The sequence below is a fragment of the Hyaena hyaena genome, unplaced genomic scaffold (assembly GCF_003009895.1).
Source record: "Hyaena hyaena isolate Hyena2069 unplaced genomic scaffold, ASM300989v1 scaffold_115, whole genome shotgun sequence".
Lineage (NCBI taxonomy): Eukaryota > Metazoa > Chordata > Mammalia > Carnivora > Hyaenidae > Hyaena > Hyaena hyaena.
In genome coordinates this window covers 2,232,332-2,252,598 of record NW_024080747.1, presented here as the reverse complement: position 1 = coordinate 2,252,598, position 20,267 = coordinate 2,232,332, and the positions used below count along the sequence as shown (strand labels likewise).

At 41.5% G+C, this 20,267-nt stretch overlaps 1 protein-coding gene across 1 annotated transcript in view; it reads left to right on the top strand.

Moving 5' to 3' along the window:
• Positions 1-490: 490 nt before the first annotated feature.
• The window catches only part of FBN2 (fibrillin 2), a 258,206-nt gene continuing 238,429 nt past the window's right edge, over positions 491-20,267 (top strand). The window contains exons 1-5 of the mRNA XM_039236691.1: positions 491-756; positions 1,549-1,631; positions 6,184-6,282; positions 9,442-9,537; positions 18,394-18,489. Coding sequence (XP_039092622.1) covers positions 491-756; positions 1,549-1,631; positions 6,184-6,282; positions 9,442-9,537; positions 18,394-18,489 — 640 coding nt within the window. The remainder of the gene's footprint in view (positions 757-1,548; positions 1,632-6,183; positions 6,283-9,441; positions 9,538-18,393; positions 18,490-20,267) is intronic.

Genomic DNA, 20,267 nt, shown 5'->3' with positions numbered 1-20,267 from the left:
GCGACTTTTGTTTGCTTGCCAGCTTCTTTCTGGTGACTTTTGCAGCTTTGCAAGATCTGTTCCCGGAGCGCACGGGAATCCGCCGAGGCGCTGCGTGCAGGCCCTTTTTTTTTTCTTTTGAGGTCCGCTTTCTTTGTAACTTTACGCCGAGGCTGCTCGGGTTACTTTTGTAATTTCCCGCCCCCGCCCGCTGGCGGTCCTGGAGTCGCTCGGGGCCGTGGCCCGGGGGATGCAACGTGGACCGCGCGGGGCTGAGGGCTGCGCCGCCGCCGCGCCTGGCCGCCCGCTGCGCTAGAGCCCGCGCCCCGGCGTCAGCCAGGGGGCCGGCGCTCGGTCCGGGGCTCCCGCTAGAGCAGGGAGCCCGAGCCCCGGGGCGTCTCGGGAGCCGACGGAGGGCTTTGTAGACCCTGACTTTTTTCAGGCCGCACAGATTTCGTCTCCCAGCACTCCCTCTCCGCGGACGCGGGTCCGCGCGCTCTCGGTGCCCGCGATGGGGAGAAGGCGGCGGCTGTGTCTCCAGCCCTATTTCGTGTGGCTGGGCTGCGTGGCGCTCTGGGCGCAGGGCACGGCTGGCCAGCCCCAGCCTCCGCCGCCCAAGCCGCCCCGGCCCCAGCCGCAGCCCCAGCCGCCGCCGCAACAGGTCCGGCCCGCGGCGGCGGGCTCCGAAGGCGGCTTCGCGGTGCCTGAGTACCGCGAGGAGGGCGCCGCGGCGGCCAGCCGCGTCCGCAGGCGAGGACAGCAGGACGTGCTCCGAGGGTAGGTGGGCAGGAGGCGCGGGGGGGACCCTTTCCTTGGCGGCTTTCCATCCCACCCTCCCCCGAGGCTAAAGCCGCGGCCCCCTCCACCAGAATCCCGAGGACTCCCAGGAGCGCCTCCCCCTTTCCCTCCGCAGCTCCGTGGGCGAGAAGCCCTCCCTAGGGGGCCGGGTCGGAGGCCCCGGGTGCCGCTGGTAGGGCGTGCGCAGTGGCCGCGGTGCGGGAACAGGTACCCAAGGTCGGGCCGAAGGCGGGCTGGACGCCACTCGGCGTCGGGGCTGGTCGAGCCTGCCAGCTCCCCACTGTCGGGGGCGCCGCTCCCGAGCCTTTTGTTTGAGGGCGAGTGCGGGGCTTACGGTGCACTGCGATCATCAGACTGCAGCGCTTCGGCGTCCGACGCGCCTCCCTGGACACGTCGGGGCCCGAGGAACAGTGGATGAAGGAGGGACGGATTTGGGGACGAGGGCAAGGATTTTTGAACGTAGAGTGTTCCCTTTGTTCTCTGCATCCGGAGGCTTGAGTAGCAGCAAATTATATGTTCTAAGTTTTCTTTTCGCCCTTTAGAAAGGCACTAAGGGAGGGCAGATGAAAAGCAAGGTTTAGACGTTTCCGACCCTTCTCCATTCCAGCGCATTTGCTTCCCAGCCTGTGCCCCAAGCCCCAAGAATTTGAGGTGTAGTTTTGGTTTGTTTGTTGTCCCGAAATCCTCTCCCCCAGGGTTTTGCTTAGGAAAACCGCTAATGTGTTACCGTACCCTTCCCTCCATGTGTGTGACCTCGCTTGTCCATCGCAGGCCCAACGTGTGCGGGTCCAGGTTCCACTCCTACTGCTGCCCTGGATGGAAGACGCTTCCTGGAGGCAACCAGTGCATTGTCCGTGAGTGCCTGATTGGGATCACAGCCGGGGCAGCGCGGTCGCCCCCCTGTCAGGGCCCAGCTTTTTCATTGAGTCCTTGGGGCACACGGTTGCTTTTAGAATACAGTGGCCACAAAGCAGTGATAATTAGGACGCTCCCGGCCCCATCGAGTGTTGGGGAAGCAGCCGGTTTACATCAGTTTGGGCTCCACTTCTAGGCTCTGTTGAAGGGCAATAATGATAAAGGTTTCAAAGATACTTGGAAGTTTTATCTTTCTGTGTCTATTAATACAAACTGAAGGGGGAGTACAGCAATTCCCTAGATAACTCAAAACCGCTTTTTCCTAAAAGAGTCCAGATAAGACCACAATGTGATTATGTAAATTATCTGGCTTTTGACTGCATGAGGTTTAGGCCTTTTGAAGATCAAGCTTTCTTAGGCCTTTGTACAAAACCACTTTATTATCTCTGGTTTCATCTCAACAGCCACATAACATAGATATGAAAGGAACTCTCTCAGGGATTTAGAGTTGACCCAGGTCAACAAAATTTTTAAAAGAACTCTTCCCAAATGGTTTGAGGTTGGTTTTTTTTTTTTTTTTCTTTTTCCCCTGAAGATATTTGAATTTAGGATTTACGGGCCCCCAGTCTCATAGAGTACAGTAGATTTTTCAAAGTGTGAGGCTTAGAACTTCAAAAGTTCTGCATCTCTGGCCTTAAAATGTTTATTATTTTATTTAGTTTTCAGAGTGTATGCCTAGCTTTCCTGAGTTCTAATTGGAGAAGTCATTAGTTATCAGCCTCACAATGATGGACCGTAGGATGTCTTCTTTCACATTCCTGTGAATTTGTGAGTTGAAGTGTAACTGGCCTTCCTCTGTGTATTTATCTAGCAGACTAACATTTGTCTTGTCCAGAGGAGATCCAGGTATCCTAGACAGCACATTCATTTAGAGCCAATCTTGACTTTAGATTGACCTTCATATTCTCCAAGGAAAAAGATAATTATGCAACTATGGACAGAGAAAACGGGCAAGCCTCACTAGCCAAGGGATAATAAGGATGTAGTGGCATCTCTGACTCTATATTTATTGGTTTTGTGGGTTTGAGATAGACCCTTAATGTAACGTTATTTCAGTTTTTAAAAAGGAATGAAATCTCAAGTGTCGTGAAGACATGTTTCTTAAAACTTTTTCTACTCTAAAAATCCCACAATCTCCAGTTGGGAGACAACAATGGGAAATAATGACTGTGTTCTTTAAAGTGATTCATAAATATTTTACATAAACCCTCTGATTGTAAGCCTTTACTCTATTCAAAAGGAAGAACGGGTATTGCATTCTTTTTTCTTCCAATGCAGAAATCATCTATGTGAGGCATTTATACAGGGTGTATTTACTCTTTCAGGCCAGTAGGGCATAACTGTGCCTGTTTTAAACTTAACATGGTTCCTAGAATCCTAAAGCAGCTAATGTCACTCACCACACACCTGCCATACTAGCTGGGATGACTTAGGCATTGCGGAAAGTCTGACTCACTAAATGTAATGAATGTGACTGCCATTATTGAGTTGGAAAGGAGCCGAGAAGAAGGGATCGGTTTATGGTATGTGTTGAAAATCTGTAAAGTCAGATTTTATTGGATTGGTGTGGAATGGGAATTCCAGAGAACAGAGCCTTCCAGAATATTTGAAGTAGAAATATATATGTACATGTACATATATAGCGCTCTGAGTGTTGGCTTTAAATCTTTTAGTTTTTCAGTAACATTGTGCTCTTTACTTGTTTAGAAGAACCACTTTGGAAATCTCAGAACAACAGTGACTTTGAAGCCTGCATTTCTACTACTTGAAATATTTGGGTGCTTATGAAATACATTAGAAGTTACGTGCATCATAAATCTCTAAAAAGCATAAACTTTGAAGTTATCTTTATATCTCCAGAGACATGTATAGCACATATATCAGGAGTTCTCTACAAAAATATTAGCACATTATAAAAGGAATTCAAACACCCAAGACTATAAAATAGTGCACAAAATAGAGAAAGAATATAATGCCTTTATATTCTCTTGTATAGATCTCACCTACATTTTGAATTTTAATATTTTAGATTAAATTGAGTGGTTCAATTATTTTTGGCTTTTAAAATGGAAATATGTGGTGGTAATAACCAAATTGAAACCATCATAAAGTCAAAATCAAGAATTTTCATTTTAGGATTTTTTGCTGCTAGTAAGTTACTCATTATATTTACTGAATTTCTACTGTTTGGCAGAAGGCAGAAACAGGCTCTGAGGCAACTTACAAAAAGAGATAAGTAAAACACAAATAGAATGCATGCATCAAAGATTAAATTTTTCATACATTTTATACAGTAGAATTCTTTCTTTATAGAAAACATTAAAATGATTACTTTCTAGAATTGTAATCTGTTTGTCCTTCACCAGGCTTCATGAAGAGGCAAAGATAATAAAAGAAAAATGTATTTCTCAAACTGCTCAAAATGTATTTCATCAAACCTGATGAATTTTGATTTGAGTCTCTGTGTCTGTTGTTAGCGTTCTTAGTCGTTACCTGCAAAGATCACTGAAGTCCTTCTGACCTTCCCAATATTGTTTCCAAAAGAATAGAATTGACTGTCTCCCTTTTCATTGCTTTGGTTTTGTTTTTAATCTTGTTAGAACCGGAAGCAGTGGGAGAGTTTGTTAGTTTACTTATTGTGAAATTTTGCTCCAAAAGGCATTTTGATCGGTAGGATGGGAAGGAGTTGGCCTGAAATCATAGCATTTGAATCTGAAAAGACATCATACCACTCCAGTATAAGCCCTGTTTTATTTTACCAAGAAGAAAACAAAACCCAGAGAAGCTGTATGTTTTTTTCTAAGTTTGCAGTGGGTCCATGGTAGCCCAAGAACTCAACGTCAGACCTCGGCGTACTGTGTATTCTTCAATGTGCCGTGTTCCTTCTCGCAGCATCTGTAAAATCCCAACAACCATCTCCTCTTGCCCTCTCCTTTTGGTATTTCGGGGTCTCACGGTTTTCATGATTGTGGGAAGGACGGATAGTTAGGTAAGGCAAATCATAATTTGAGATGAGCATGGGCCTACACGCTTTCCCTTCTCACTGGCTCACAGCCATAGAGCACACACCTGTGGTCATGACAGGGATCTGCTCTCTTGAGGATGACCAGTCTTCGGCCATGAGACCTTCCTTTGGTATAGGACCTGGGTATGGGCACTTTGTAGATCACCTAAGCCTAAACTCAGTGTCAGCTTGCTGGGGATAAGAGGGCTTTGAAATATGAATATTACAGTGAGTATGTGTCATCGGAAGATTATCATTGCTCAGAAACTGTAGCACATTTTAAAAATTAACAGTCCACTCCATGGCAGGAACCATGTTCTTACCTAAAATTAGTTTTTTATCTTCACACTGTGATCTATGACATTTTCACTTATAAGGAGTACTACTGTGCTGGTCGTATTACATGGATGTCAAAAGGCAATTTGGAGAAGAAAAACAATTACTGAGCTAGCCTGCTTCTGTAGAACACACCATTTACATTATTGGGGGTCTTAGATCTCTCTGAAAATTGTGATACTTTTATCTAGCAAAAGACACATATGTACATCCGCATAAATGGCTAGTGTGAAGACATTCCCAGACTCTCCTCTCCTCGTCTTCATGCATCCAGTCATGGAGCATTAAAGTACACAGACTTTGTACACAAAGAAAGAATTCAGTTGTGGGTATGGAGATTAATTAACTGACTAAACCTGGGAGAGCCTTCCCATTTGAAAACACTCTGCTGACGATTTTGAGGATCCATAGTATGTGCTGTGTCAGTGAGCCTAACATTCTTTGCTGTGATGACCCTCATACCTTGGAGGTCACAGCCGCAGGAGGCTTTGACTCTCCCTCCATCAAAATGTCGCAGCAGCTTTTCTGAGCAGCAGGGATAGGCCTAGTTGTGGTGGTAGCATGGGAGAAGAAAGGCTGGAGGAAGGAGAGAGGGAATTATTGAAGAGAACAAAGATTGATGATGGGGCAGGTCAGATACCAGCTGGGAAGGAATGTGCGTGGAACCCCAGGGGCTTGGCCAAGTGGTTGGGCCTGGAGTCTCTGGCTCCACCCATTTTGTATACTCTGTGTCTTGTGAAGATCTTTTCCAGAGTGGGCTGTGTTTTCTGTGGTATGCAGGACCTCTGGGTTTCCTCACTCCTCCTAGCTTCCAAGACCAAGACTGTTGTCTCGTGGTAAATTCTGTGTAGAAACACTCTGCCTTGAATGGAAAACATGACCCATATTGATAGGAGAATTAAAGGGCTATGGAACTTGAAATAGTGCCATTTGTTTGCACCTTATCGTAAGGAAACTTAAGAGTCTCGGTCTCCTGTCCACAATGGACAGTTTCTTTGCATATCTGAAATTAGTCATTATATATCCTGTGGGTTTTTCTTTTTTTTATCTCAGCTTTTCAGGTTTATTATTGTTAACTGTAGCTTTCTTGTTTTGTAAACTGTGGCTTATTACCTAACGGTTTCTCTGTTTCCCTACTGTGCTTTCTACAGCAATTTGTAGAAATAGCTGTGGAGATGGATTTTGTTCCCGCCCTAACATGTGTACCTGTTCCAGTGGCCAAATATCACCAACCTGTGGATCAAAATCAAGTATGTTTCTTAGATGTGAACTTACTTAATGCATTTTTCTGAAGCTTCTGAGTAAATACAAAATGTCTTTTTCAACAAGGGCATAAGTTTGTGATTATTTTCCTTACTAACTAGATCTGTATTTGTCTTTGGAGTGAAAATCTTCAGTGGCTTAATTCTTGTCACCAAAAACTAAGACGGAGAAGGGTCATGAGGTGTATTAAGCAAAACACTTTAATTCTGGTCCTGAAGATAAGCATCTATGTTGTAACAGTGCCTGGATTCAGTGGAGAAGTTCTTTATAATTAAGAACTGTTGGGGCCCCTGGGTGGCTCTGTTGGTTAAGCGTCTGACTTCGGCTCGGGTCATGATCTCACTGACTGTGGGTTTGAGTCTCACATTGGGCTCTGTGCTGACAGCTCAGAGCCTGGAGCCTGCTTCCGATTCTGTGTCTCCCTCGCTCTCTGCCCCTCCTCCCCCCTCTCAAAAGTAAATAAACATTTAAAACAATTTTAAAAAGTGAAAGAACTGTAACTTACTGGGTTTTTACTACTGCCCTGATACTGTTTTTTGTTTCTGACTATCTCATTTTATTTAATCCTCACATAAAAAAAAAAAAAAAAACAACAACAACTATGAGGTACTGTTATGACCCCATTTTACAGAGAAAGGAGATGGGCGCATTTGAGTTAAGTGACTTTCCCAAGGTAACATAGATTTGAATCCATGTGTTCTGAATCCTAAACCTGTAGGCTTTTGCAAACCCTGTGCTCTATTTACTGCCTTTGTTTCATACCCTGTTTTGTGGGTGAATGAATGAGGAAAGGTAACAAATACTGTGTGCTGAGCAGATGCTGTACATTTATTAACTCCCCCTGCTTTACACGTATGAACTGCCAGCAACCCTGGAAGGTCAGAACAGTAGAGTAAGACTGTGTTATTCATGACCCAGCTAAGAATTGTTGGGTCTTCAAGAGTAATCTTTTAGGCCATTGTTTAAGATCATATTCTAACAGAGTGGAAGCAGATACCCTTTATTTAATTGCTCAATAGTTAAATAAAATTTTAAATCTGCCTTTCAAGCCAGACTGACATTCCTGTATTTTTCACATTTCCTCTCTCCAAATTTTCCCTAAGAAGAGGTAGGAGAGAATCTGTCTGACTCAGATATTGAAGATTCATTGTTTCTATGACAAATGTCATTGTCTTCTGATAAAACTTCTGAGTAGAACTCTACTTTCATTTTCTTTGAAAATAATCCGTCATCTTCTCAGCCCTTTGAAGCTATCTTTCACAGTTCATCCAGACTTTCTCGACCACCCTGATTAACAGATTTCCTCCAGTGCTTTCAGGAACCTCCCTTATCTGACTGCCTGGAAGATATTCTTGCCCGTATCTTCATTATCTTGGTGTCTTAGTTTTCCCATGTGTGCATTCAGCAAAAAACAGACAAACAGGCAAACAAACAAACAAACAAACAAACAAACCCAACCCTGGAGAAATTTTACAACTCCACTTCTTAATCCTCTGCCTAGGCAGCTAAATGTTCACTGGCCCACCCTCAGTTTATGGTATATAATTTCAGAGGGCACCCATGAATTTCTGTGGCCTTGAGTAATACTCCCTTTTCATCAGGAAATATTGCTCCCTTTTCCAGTCCTCATCCTAGTCCACTTCCCTAAGGCATTTAGCACCATTACTGGCTCTCTTTATGAAATGCTCTTTTCCTTTCGCTAGTGTGGTTATCATTGGCCACACTGTTCCTTTAATTTTTCAAAAATTTTTTATATTTTTAGTCTCCTGTCTGCATCCTCTTCATTAGACTTCCTTTCAGAGTTTGACATTCTCAACAGTCTGGCCTCCCTGGGTGAAATCGTTTGCTTATAAGCCTTTAACTACTACCAGTATGTTGCTAACCTCTAGTAATTATCTCCAGAATATCCTTCCATTAAGCCTCAGATTCGCCTGTTCCATTTCCTGGTCCACATCTTCATGATGCTTAGTAAATGTTTGAAACTTGGTGGCATGAAATTTGATTCATTGCCACCCACAGTTTCCTTCTTCTGGTTTCTCTTGCCTCAGCAAATGGCACTGCCATTCACCCAGTGCTTAAGCAACTGCTTGTCTTCACTTTCTCCCGCTTTCTCTCATATCCTAGCAGCTCTTTTAACAAGACCTTTGGGTTCTGTTAGAAACCATCTCAAATGCACCTTCCCCTTTACATTGCCACTGATAGCCTGTGGTTCAGCTTCCCTCATCTCTCAGAGGGGCTTCTGCAGTAACCTCCTCATGTCGTCTCTGGCTTCTGCTCTTTCTCTTTTCTAATCTGTTCTCTGCAGAGCAGCTAGAGGAATCCTTTAAAAATACAGATTGCATCATCCTACTCTCTGATTTAAATCCTTTCAATGACTTCAGTTGCATTTGGGATATAATGCAAAACCTTCGATGATGGCCAAGGAGACCTTGGATTATCTGGCTAGCCTCTGGATGCCTCTCCAAGATCTTCTCTTCCCAGCCTGACTCTTTATAATCATAAAACCTTATAGTTCTTCAAATGGAGGAAACCCTTTACCCTCTGATGATTTTTTGATTTGCTGGTTCCTCTCCTGTGAGGTTCTTCTCTGGGTACTTCTCATGCCTGGCTTATTCTCATCCCTTAGAATTCAGTTTAAGTGTTGCATCAGTATGGTTCTTGTCTTGCCCCTGTCTAGGCTCCTTTTTGACTCCAGGCTATTCTCCTTCGTGACACAGTTTCCTTTGGAGAACCTGTCACAACCTGTAATGACATTATGTCATTTGTTGACTTGTGTTTTGTCTGTCTATGGGAATGTTAGCTCTATGAGAGTGGATCATAAGTCTTTCATGATAGTGGGGTGCTGGGCATGTAGGACAGGCACTCAGTCCCTGCAAATGGATACATAAGTGCCTCCCACATCCTAGAAACTACACTACTAGTCACCATATACTGATTAACACTGAAAGTGTAATATGTTTTAAATGCATGCTGAATAATGTCACATATGCTCATGTGTGCACTTACACAAATAAAGATATATTGGGTCATAACGCTTCTGTGGAATATACTTGTCATTGGGTTGGAGATTTAATATGCTTTTATAACTCACAGATACTGTAATTTTAGTGGTTGATAGTTTTACACTTTTTTGCTGTTCCTTGCAGTTCAGCAGTGCAACGTTAGGTGCCTGAATGGAGGGACCTGTGCGGATGACCATTGCCAGTGCCAGAAGGGATATATTGGAACTTACTGTGGACAACGTAAGGAACATTGGAATAGACTTCATTTATTAGAAATCATTTGATTCAGTGGATATTTCCTACTAAGTCATAATTTAAGGGCCTGTAAAGCCTATGATAATTAAAAAGTAATTTTATGTAGTAAGCCATACCTTATTTTATCATATGAGATTTGTTTTTCTTTATAAAGTGTTTGTGCTTTAGAGTACTGAAGTTGAATACCTCTTCTACTTTATCAGATTTGACACATATCACTGGTTAGTATTTACCTGCTTTTTTAAAAAATCTAGCTCCATAAAACATGAATACTAACCTAAAGAAATGGTAAAGACTGTTGTGATTTCTCTCTCTCTCTTTAGGATACCCCAAAATGAACCCTAGGAGTGCCAGTCTTATAAATCGTCTGTTTGTTCACGTATATTTAATGACATAATGCACTAGTGCAGGCCTATGAAATGATTTTTTTTTAACGATATGTCATTGTGAAAGAGGTGGCTTTAATCCAGTAAAGATTTCCTCTTCACTCACGGGAGAATATTCTGTACTAATTAAGAAATAACCTTTTAACGAGGATGTGGGTATTGTAGCTCTTGCATTATAACTTATCAGTGGGGAACCCTTGAGGTTTCTGTTTCCCAAATGGTGGGACTCTTAGAAGAATCCCCATATTTTTAGGTATGGATGAATAGAAGGACATAACATCAAAGAATGTTGAATCATAAATAGTAACAAAGTCCCTTTTCATGTGGATTTCGTCAGATGCAAAGTCTAGTTTTGCTGCTGATCTCTGAGGCCTCTCTAAGGATTTCTCATCAGCATTTTACTTTATTTTATTTTATTTATTTACTTTAGAGAGAGAAGGCGTGCACACAAGGGGGGAGAGGGGCAAAGGGAGAGAGAGAGTCTTAAGCACAGGGTTCGATCTCACGACCCTGGGATGATGACCTGAGCCCACATCAAGAGTTGGGCACTTAACCGACTGAGCCACTCATGCTCCCCTGTCATCAACCTTTTTCACATAGAAAGAGCAAATGGTAGATGTGCAAGAGTATCTACTTTGCTTAAACTAATCTTATTTTACTTTTGTTGGAGTTTTAAATGCTTTAAAAAGTTGTTTTCAGTATGTATAAAGCATAAAATTTACTATTTTATCCATTTTTACAAAAGTTTATTTATTTGTTTTTGAGAGGAGGGGGGTGGCAGAGAGAAAAAATCCCAAGCAGGCCCCATGCTGTCCCAAGCCCGGAGCCTGACATGGAGTTTGATTTCATGAACCTTGAGATCCCATTCTGAACCAAAATCAAGAGTTGGATACTTCACCAACTGAGCCAGCCAGCTGCCCCTGTTTTAACCATTTTTTAAATTTTTTTAAAAAATTAAAAAAAAATATTATTATTTTTTTAATTTCTAGAAGAGAGAGAGAGAGAGACAGTGTGAGCAGGGGAGGGTCAGAGAGAGAGTGAGTCACAGACTGAAACAGGCTCCAGGCTCTGAGCTGGCAGTCAGCACAGAGCCTGACGCGGGGCTCGAACTCACGAACCGCGAGATCATGACCTAAGCAAGTCGGATGCTTAACCGACTAAGCCACCCATGCGCCCCATGTTTTAACCATTTTTAAGTGTAAAGTTGAGTAGCGTTGAGTACATTCACAACTGTTTTGTAATCATCACCACCATTCATCTCCAAAACTTTGTTTTTGAGTTGCAAAAGTAAAACTCTGTACATTAAACACTGGTTACCGCTTCTTCCTCACTCTGTTTCCTGGCAACCACCATTTTGCTTTCTCCATACATACATTTGACTGACTCTTGATACCTCATGTAAGTGGAATCATACAGTATTTGCCCTTTTGTGATGAGTTTATTTTACTTAGCATAATGTGTTCAGGATTCATCCATGTTAGAGCATGTGTTAGAATTTCTTTCATCTTGAAGGCTGAGTACCATTCCACTATGTTGTGTATTGACCATAATTTGTTTTTGTCTGTTCATCCGTGAATGGACACTGGAGGTTCTGCCATCTTTTTTTGGCCGCTGTGAATATAGATGCACAAACATCCCCTTGAGTCCCTGCTCTCAGTCCTTTTGAGTGCATACCTAGAAGTAGAATTGCTAGATCATATGCCAGTTTTCTTTTTAATTTGATGAGCTGCCTTACTGTTTTTGCTAGTGGCTGCACCGTTTTATATTCCCACCAGCAATGTACAAGGATTCTGATTTCTCCACCTTCTCACCAACACTTAACTGCTCTTTGTTTTTTTTGTTTGTTCATTTCTGTGTTTATGTGAGTGAAATAGCCATCCTACTGGATGTGAAGTGGTGTCTTGTGGTTGTTGTTATTTTTAGGTCTGCCTTCCATTTAGGGCAGTATAACTTTCTATTCATAAATGCTATGAAATTTTGTTTTCAAATAATTTAAAATAAGTAGATGAATCAACTTAAGGAAAAATACTTTGCTCAGGTCAAGAGTTGGCCACCATTTTCTGTAAAGGCCAGATAATGTTTTAGACTTTGTGGTCTTTCTTACAACCACTCAGCTCTTCTATTACAGTGCAAGAGTGCCCAGAAACCATATGTAAATGAAAGGACTTGGCTGTGTTTCAGCAAAACGTTATTTTTGGACACAGAAATTTGAATTTTATACCATTTCCATGTGTCACAAACACATTGCTGTTCTTTTGATTCTTCAAGCATAGAAGAATGTTAAAACCCTTCCTGACTCACGGGCAGTACAAAGACAGGTGGTGAGCCAGATCTGACCTGTGGGCTGCAATTTACAGACCCCTTGTTTAGGTGGCTTGCAGGTATGGCTACAGATGTTAAGGTAATCTGAGATTGACAAGTTTGGGAAGTGGAGCCTTAAGAAATTTGAAAGAATACACTGCACTGAGGCCAGTTTTCTTGCAGGAATAAGGGATGCCAGTTTAACAACTTTTTTGTCCCAGATTTGCCAGGCAAGAGCAGGAAACAGGTGGACAACAGTGGAACAGCATTCACAGCAAAGTTTCTTTTTTTATGGATGATTTTTTTCTATATTTTCTTCATACATTTAGGTATTTTCCAAATTTTATACAATGGACTCTATAATCACTAAAACTTCTATGAACATAATTTTTTTTTATTTAAAAAAAATTTTTTTTAATGTTTTATTTATTTCTAGGAGAGAGAGAGAGACAGCGTGAGCAGGGGAGGGTCAGAGAGAGAGGGAGTCACAGACTGAAACAGGCTCCAGGCTCTGATCTGGCAGTCAGCACAGAGCCCGACATGGGGCTCGAACCCACGAACCGCGAGATCATGACCTAAGTGAAAGTCGGATGCTTAACCGACTAAGCCACCCAGGCACCCCTATGAACATAATTTTTATAAGGAGGCGGATTTATGCCTTTTTACACCTACACAGAAATGTCAACAGATCTGATTGTTTTATAGAGTGTAGTAGCAAGAGAAGAAACACAACTTTCCTTCTTGAAACTCAGCCTTTTGGTCTGTAGGGAAGAAGGATGATTACTTTAGAATTACAGGGAGAAGAGCCTGCCTCTACTGTTCTTTCAGAGCATTTACCCAAATCTATTATAAAACTATCTGCTTTCAGCCTGAATTCAGCTGATATGTCTGTCTGGGGTATATATGTGTGTGTGTATTTTCCTGAAGGCTCTGCAGAAAGAGTGTGTCAGTGTGTCCCTTCCCTGCTCCTCACAGAAATGGAAAGTAAAGGGATAGAAAGTAGTTTCTCTTCCTTGGGGAGGCGCTTTTATATTCTTCTGTCTCTGTGCCTAATCCTCCCGATGTCCCCACATTTTACACTCAGGGAATAGGGCAAAGCTCTGGGTCAGAAGAGCAGCATATGTGAGGGGTTCCTGGGCTGCTTAATCGGTTAAGCCTCCGACATTGGCTCATGTCATGATCTCATGGTTTGTGAATTCGAGCCCCATGTTGAGCTCTGTGCTGACAGCTCAGAGCCTGCAGCCTGCTTCAGATTCTGTGTCTCTCTCACCCTCTCTGTCCCACCCCCCCGCCCTGTTCCCACTCTTTCTCTCTCTCAAAAATAAATAAAAACATTTAAAATTTTTTAAAAAAGATAAGAAGAGCAGCATATATGAAATTTTGTTCTCTGAATATCTCATGAACCAAAACTATCCTTGCCCAGCACTTAGGGTTTATAGAACGTACGATGCAGGCAAATCATGGAACCAGCAAAATTCATACACAGCAAGTAAGAATGTGGCAAAGTGTGACACCTAGTATACAACAGCTTAAGACATGGTGTAAGGAAGCCACTTCCTAAGTTGTCTGACAGAGAGTGGGGGGGATGGAGAGAGAGAATTACAGGTACTGAGAGTAAGGAAGCAGGTGTAACAACTCTCAGCCTATGAATCCAGAGAAGTCCTGGAAATATGTTTGCTAAAATGAGGATTATAAAAACATGTAAACTGCTTAGCTACCTTCCCAGACATGTGGAAAGCCTTCCTTAGAAAGTGCTCATTCATTTCATTCAGCAGTGTTTATTGAGTCACTCCTCGGAGCCCTTCACTGTGCAAGGTGTTAGGAGTAGATCCCTGAGCAAAGGGTCCCATTTTACGTCAGAGGGAAAAGTGTTCCAGGCAAAGAGAGAAGGAGTTTCACAGGCTCTTTGGCACAGACAGACCTTGCTTACTTTGGAGACCATAAAAGATGACCCATGTGGTAAAAGAGAGGAGAGGAGGTAATAGTAGGAGATGAGTTCTGAGATGGTGGTAGAGGGCCTTATAGCCCAAGGAAGGAAATTTGGACTCTAAATACTATGGGGAGCCATTGAGGCAGTTAGAGCAGAGGAGTGATGTGATCTGATTAACTTAGAAGTGTCAGTCTGGCTGTTGTTCTGGAACTGGATTGTAGAAAGGATGAGAGAGAAAATGAAAGGCCAGTTAGCAGCCTGAGCAGTGGTGTCCGTGCGCGGTGCTGGTGTAATTGAGGATGTGATAAGTGCTTGCCTTGAGCTTGTATTTGGAGGTAGACTCTATGGAAGGAAGTGTGTGCTGATGGGCTGGCTGTCTCGGGGGAGAAAAACAGAAAAAGGAAAGACCCGTGATGACAACTGGAGATTTGGGTGGAGCTCCAGAATGTGAATGGTAGTGTCGTTTCCTGAAATGGGAAGTAGCCAGGGAGTGGGTTAGGCGGGGCTGCAAACACGGAATAGCAAGGATTTTGTTGTGGAATTGACAGTTTAAGGAGTCCCTTCCATCTCCAGTTGGAAAGATGTTTGGGCTCAGACCTTTGGAGAGAGCTTAGGGAGATACAAACTTGGGAGCATGAGACTGAATTTTTATATAGATAATAGGTTAGTTATAGGCCATGATGAAGATCCCTAGGAAGTTCCTGTGGACAGTATATAGTATGTGCTTTTCTCCACTGCCTTTTGCTTTATCTCACAGCAGGTGTAAGCATTTTTTTTTCTTCCTGGGTGGTCAGCATTCTTTCCACGGTGGAAACTGAGGCATATTCACGTTTCTTTTCAATTCCAGTTGAAATGTAGATTTCCATTTCACTTATATTTTGTCGCAAGAGAGTCTACTTTATAAAATAACTTCTGGGGCACCTGGCTGACTCAGTCAGAAGATCATGCAACTCTTGATCTCAGGGTCATGAGTTTGAGCCCCATGTTGGGTGTGGAGATGATGTAAGTAAACAAATTAAAAAAGTTATTTATCGTAAGTCATTCTTATGAAGGAAAATAACTTCTTTTGTTTATTTTTTTGTTCTGCTTTTACATGCATTGCCTGCTTTTCTTCAATAGCAGTTGTTCCTCATTGTAAACTTTGGATTATGTAGAACAAGTCTCATTTTTCATACAAATACTCTGTAGAATAGAAGAGAAGGAGAATTAAAGTTTGTAGAACACTTTCAATGTGCAACCACTGTGCATTTTGCTTTATATACTGTTTTGTTTAATCCACAGTCCTCTCTAAGGTAGGGACAGTTAACTTGCTTTTTCAGCAGGGGAGCCGAGAATCAGAAAGATGATTTGATTAGGGTATGCTGAGAACAGCAGATGCCTTATCTGTTCACTGTGTCGTTCTGTCTTCCAAAGTAGTGGAAAAAAGACTGCAAAACTTTCACGTTTCTCAGATTTTTTTTTTTTTGGCATCTGCGATACATCAAATTCTATATTAGATAATGGGGATACAAAGGCAAGCAAACTCTGGTCTGTGTCCTGGAAGAGCTCACTCTCACACAAGAATAGAAATGTAAGCAAAGAGCTGTATGAGTGGGTCTCATCCTCCTTTGTTCATGGGAGCTCTTTAAATTTAACAAAAAAAATTACTAAGGATCCCGAAGATCTTCTGTTTAAATAGGTTACATCTGCTGATATTTTTACCCTGTTAAAAATTAATACAGAGAAATTTGTAAAAAATTACTTAAATTATTTAACAAACCATGTTGTATGTTTACCTAAATTTTTTAGGAACAATAAATATGTTTTCCACACCAAAATAAGAACAAACAGACAAAACAAAACACAGGCAATGGAAGAGAGACATTGTCAGTGTAACCTAAACAGGTTAGACTAGGTTTCATCTGAAGTGGATGCGTTCTTTCCTGGACAAAGTCCAGGATTATCTAGCCCTCATCTCCTACCTGGGATTTGGAAGTGTGTTTTTGGAAAACCCAGAGAGAAGCTCTTTCTCCACTTAACTTAGGGATGACTCTTGAGTGTCAGTCCTGAATGCTTTTTCCTGAGTCACATTAAAGCCCAGCAGGTGTCTCATGAGAGAACATGTCAGGAAAAGAGGTTTCCATTTTCATTTCTTATAGCTTGGTGATATTTAAGGCAGTTTTCTCATGTTATAATTCATTACTTGAGGTGAGGACCACCTCTTTGCAGTGTATCTTCTTAGCAGTTGAAATCTTCAAATGCTGGAATTACACACTACTGAGAGTTCTCGGACAGGTTTTTGTTTTCTTCCACATTCCTGTCCACCCACATCTTTCTCATACTTCTCATGACCTTTATTTCCTTTATCCTCTGTATTTCTTCACCTAATTGATTGCCTAGCCCCTATGTCCAGACAGTGATGAGTTGGAAGTGCTATGAAGAATTCAGCTTGGAACAAGGGAAGAGGCCAAAAGGTGTAATTCTTACACAGATGTAATTGTGTGGACGTATGTAGAATACTTCCTGCCATTGAGCGAAGCCTGGTGCAGACAAAGAATCTTAAAGCCATTGGCACAGTGCTTTAAGATGAAGAAATCTTTTGTTTCAGAGTATGTTTTGGTTCTGTACCATCAGTCAGCAGAACAGAAGCCACTTGGAGTAGTCTGGATGAAAGTAGGTAAATCAGCTCAATGTTCCTGGTAAGGAAATAGCAACACTGTTGCATCTTTAGGTATCAGTTTATTTATTGAGCTTCGCTTTTTTGATACATACTTCATTTGAAGTGCACATAGATGTGTTTTGGCCCCTCACTTTGCTTTAATATCTTAAGCTTTGTTTTTTGAGCACAGGTCATAGAAGATAATCCTTTTCATCTGTGAGAACATTGTTGCTATTCAACAAGATGGGTGGGTTGATAGATAGTTCCTAGTGTACTCTTGGAGAAGGCGTGATTCTTAGATTCAGCTGCTGTCGGGAGAATTTGTAGGAATACTCGTTTTCCAGGGACTCTGCAGAATGGTTTTCTTTTCAGGGTCCTGGCTGCTGCAGGGTGGTGCTGTGGGTGAGGGGAGGGGAGCTGCTCAGGGTCACTTCTGGCTCCCTGGGGCACACAGAGCCTGGATTGAATCCTGGTCTCCCTGGTCCCAAGTGGAAAGGAGTGAAAGAGTGCATGCTGCCGGTGTTTGTCATAAGAATTTTGGACTGTGGGTTAATTTTTTAATAAAAATATTTCTTACATTGACACAGAGAGGTTTTCCCTGCTTAGCTTTTATATCCTGTAACGTGCTCTGTACAGATTCAGATTCGTTATTTCTCTTAGTGTTTCGTTGCTGAATTGATGGTATTTCCTACTCGCTTTTCGTGTTAGGTTTGCCCTTTTCTTATTGACTACCCCCACCCTGTCTTTTTAGGACAGGCTTTTTTATTTATTTATTTATTTATTTTTCTGATTTTTCCTTCTCTCTGTTGCCATATCCTCTTTATTTTTCCATATCCCCTACTCCCCTGTGTTTCTCTCTCCCTTTCTGCTACCTCTTGTCTGCCCCCCTTTCCCTGCATTTTCCCATATTTTAATCATGTCGTTACCTGTGAAGACAGATTATGGGGCTAATAGAGTTAAAATAGAGGATTATATAGTCATATTCTGATAGTATGAACATTTGAGCCAGATAATTTTTGTGATTCTGATTAATAATAAAAAATAAACTTTGATCAAATGTGTGCCTAACAATGTGACTTAAATGAATTGTGTAGGTTTTTGTCTCCATATACATCATATATATTTACTTAAATGGGTGATATGAACTGTGGCTTGTTTGAGAGGTAAGATCCATTATAGGCTGCATCTCAACACAATATTGTACAGGTGACCCTTGAACAACATGGAGCTTGGAGGTGCCAGCCCCCACCCTGCAGTTGAAAATCTAAGTATATAACTTTGGAATCCCCAGAAACCTAACTGCTGACAGTTGATTGGAAACCTTACTGATCATGTAAATGTTCGATTAGCACATATTTTGTACGTTACATGTATTATATGCTATATTCTTAAAGGAGGCTAGAGAAAAGAAAATGTTATTAAGGAGATCCCAAAGAAAAGAAAATACATTTACAGTCCTGTACTATATTTATAAAAAAAAAACCCTGCATCGGAGTGGACCAGTGCCATTCAAACCTGTGATGTTCAGAAGTCAGCTGTACTCAGAGATTGACTGTAATGAGCTTCTCACTGTGTTTTGTGTGCAGCCGTCTGTGAAAATGGATGTCAGAATGGTGGACGCTGTATTGGACCCAACCGCTGCGCTTGTGTTTATGGATTCACTGGTCCACAGTGTGAAAGAGGTAAGAAAAGAGAAGTGAGAACCTCCCTCTGGAGGAGTCCCTTTTGTTATAACAACATGTGATTTTTTGTTATCTAATGAGAATTCTTCTAATGAAATAATACTTGTATTTGTCTTGGACTATGTCTAGAACTTGAAATGTAAGATTTATGAGACGTATTAACGTAAGTAACAGCAGCTGAAGAACGTCAGTTTTCTCCACCAGAGTGATGTCTGTTGGGGAGGCTGGTGGAAGTTCTGTTGAGCAGGAGAGAAGGGGTGCAGGAATGGCTGCTCGTAGCCATCCAGCACTGTCTACTTTATCATGTGAACGGTCAGACAAGCCAATATGAAACCAGCTTACCGTAATACAAATGGCACTTAAACTCATGACCTATAGACAGCTGAAAATCTCCAGGGTCTGTGTGCTAAATGAACTATTAATGGTGTCCTGGTAGCAAATGGGTGCGAGTGGCATGTCAAAGATGTTTAATCTTGTAAAATGTGATAAGTAACACTGAATTATATGACTAAAAATAAGCACCAACTGAAAGCAGTCTTATGTAATCACTCATAATGACATACATCTTCTGTTTCTCCAGGCATAGTCATAGCATCTCAACTTGTTCAGCACTTTCTTTGTTGCAGAATGCTAGAGTATCTGAAGCTATGCCATCGAAATATTACAGATAAATAGTGGTTGACCGTTTATGTATAGAGAGAGGCTTTAAATTGCAAAGAAACCTTATATTTAAAAATGTATACTCATTACCGTGACAAAACTTTATCATACTATTTGGATTAAATCTTGAGAAGAAACTGAGAATTGGAATCCTCCAGTGAAGTTTGAAAAGTAAGATAGATGCAGCCATTTAACATACACTGGTATGTGTATATATATCACCATATTTATATTATTCCTGAAGTAATTGAGATTTCTTGGGACTGAAGTACATTCCACAAATGACAGAGTTTACAGATATACTTGGGATACATTTAAATGTCTTTACCAGATGCTTTTATTTGGGGAAGAAGAATTAATTGTGAAATGTTAGCATAAAAAGGTAAGTTGTTGAGAATGGAATGACACAAATTTCCTACATAATGTTAAGTTTATTTAAACACTATAGCATGGATAATAGTTTAATTTAAAATCTCAAACATAATTATAATTGGTGGAGATGATGTTCATTTTTCTGGAAGTCATGTAATCTTGGCAGTTCTCTCAGTCTGAAGCAGATTTCAAGTTCAGTTCCTAATTGGCAAAGGAATTGGGCAGTGTCAAGTCAGAGGCTTCCAGGCATTACATCATTATTCTTCAACAGTTATTCATTCATTAGATTTGTTAGTCCTTACTAAATTTATGGGAATCCGATAAAGACTTACATATATTTTACATGTACAATAGCATGTTTTCAGAAGAAATTAAGAAATTAGTTAATGAATGGGCCTAGAGGATATTTTTTTTAAAAAATGGGTTTGTTTCTTAAAATTTTTTAAAATATTTATTTATTTTTGAGAGAGACAGAGTGCGAGCGTGGGAGGGGCAGAGAGAGGGAGACACAGAATCGGAAGCAGGCTCCAGGCTCTGAGCTGTCAGCACAGAGCCTGACATGGGGCTCAGACTCATGAACAGCAAGATCATGACCTGAGCTGAAGTCAGATGCTCAACAGACTGAGCTACCCAGGTGCCCCCCATCTTTTTTTTTTAAGTTTAAAAACATGGGCTTGTTTCTTAAAAATCTTTTTAATTTCTACCCTTTGGGTGAAAGTTCTAAAACTTCATTTCTTACAAAAAAA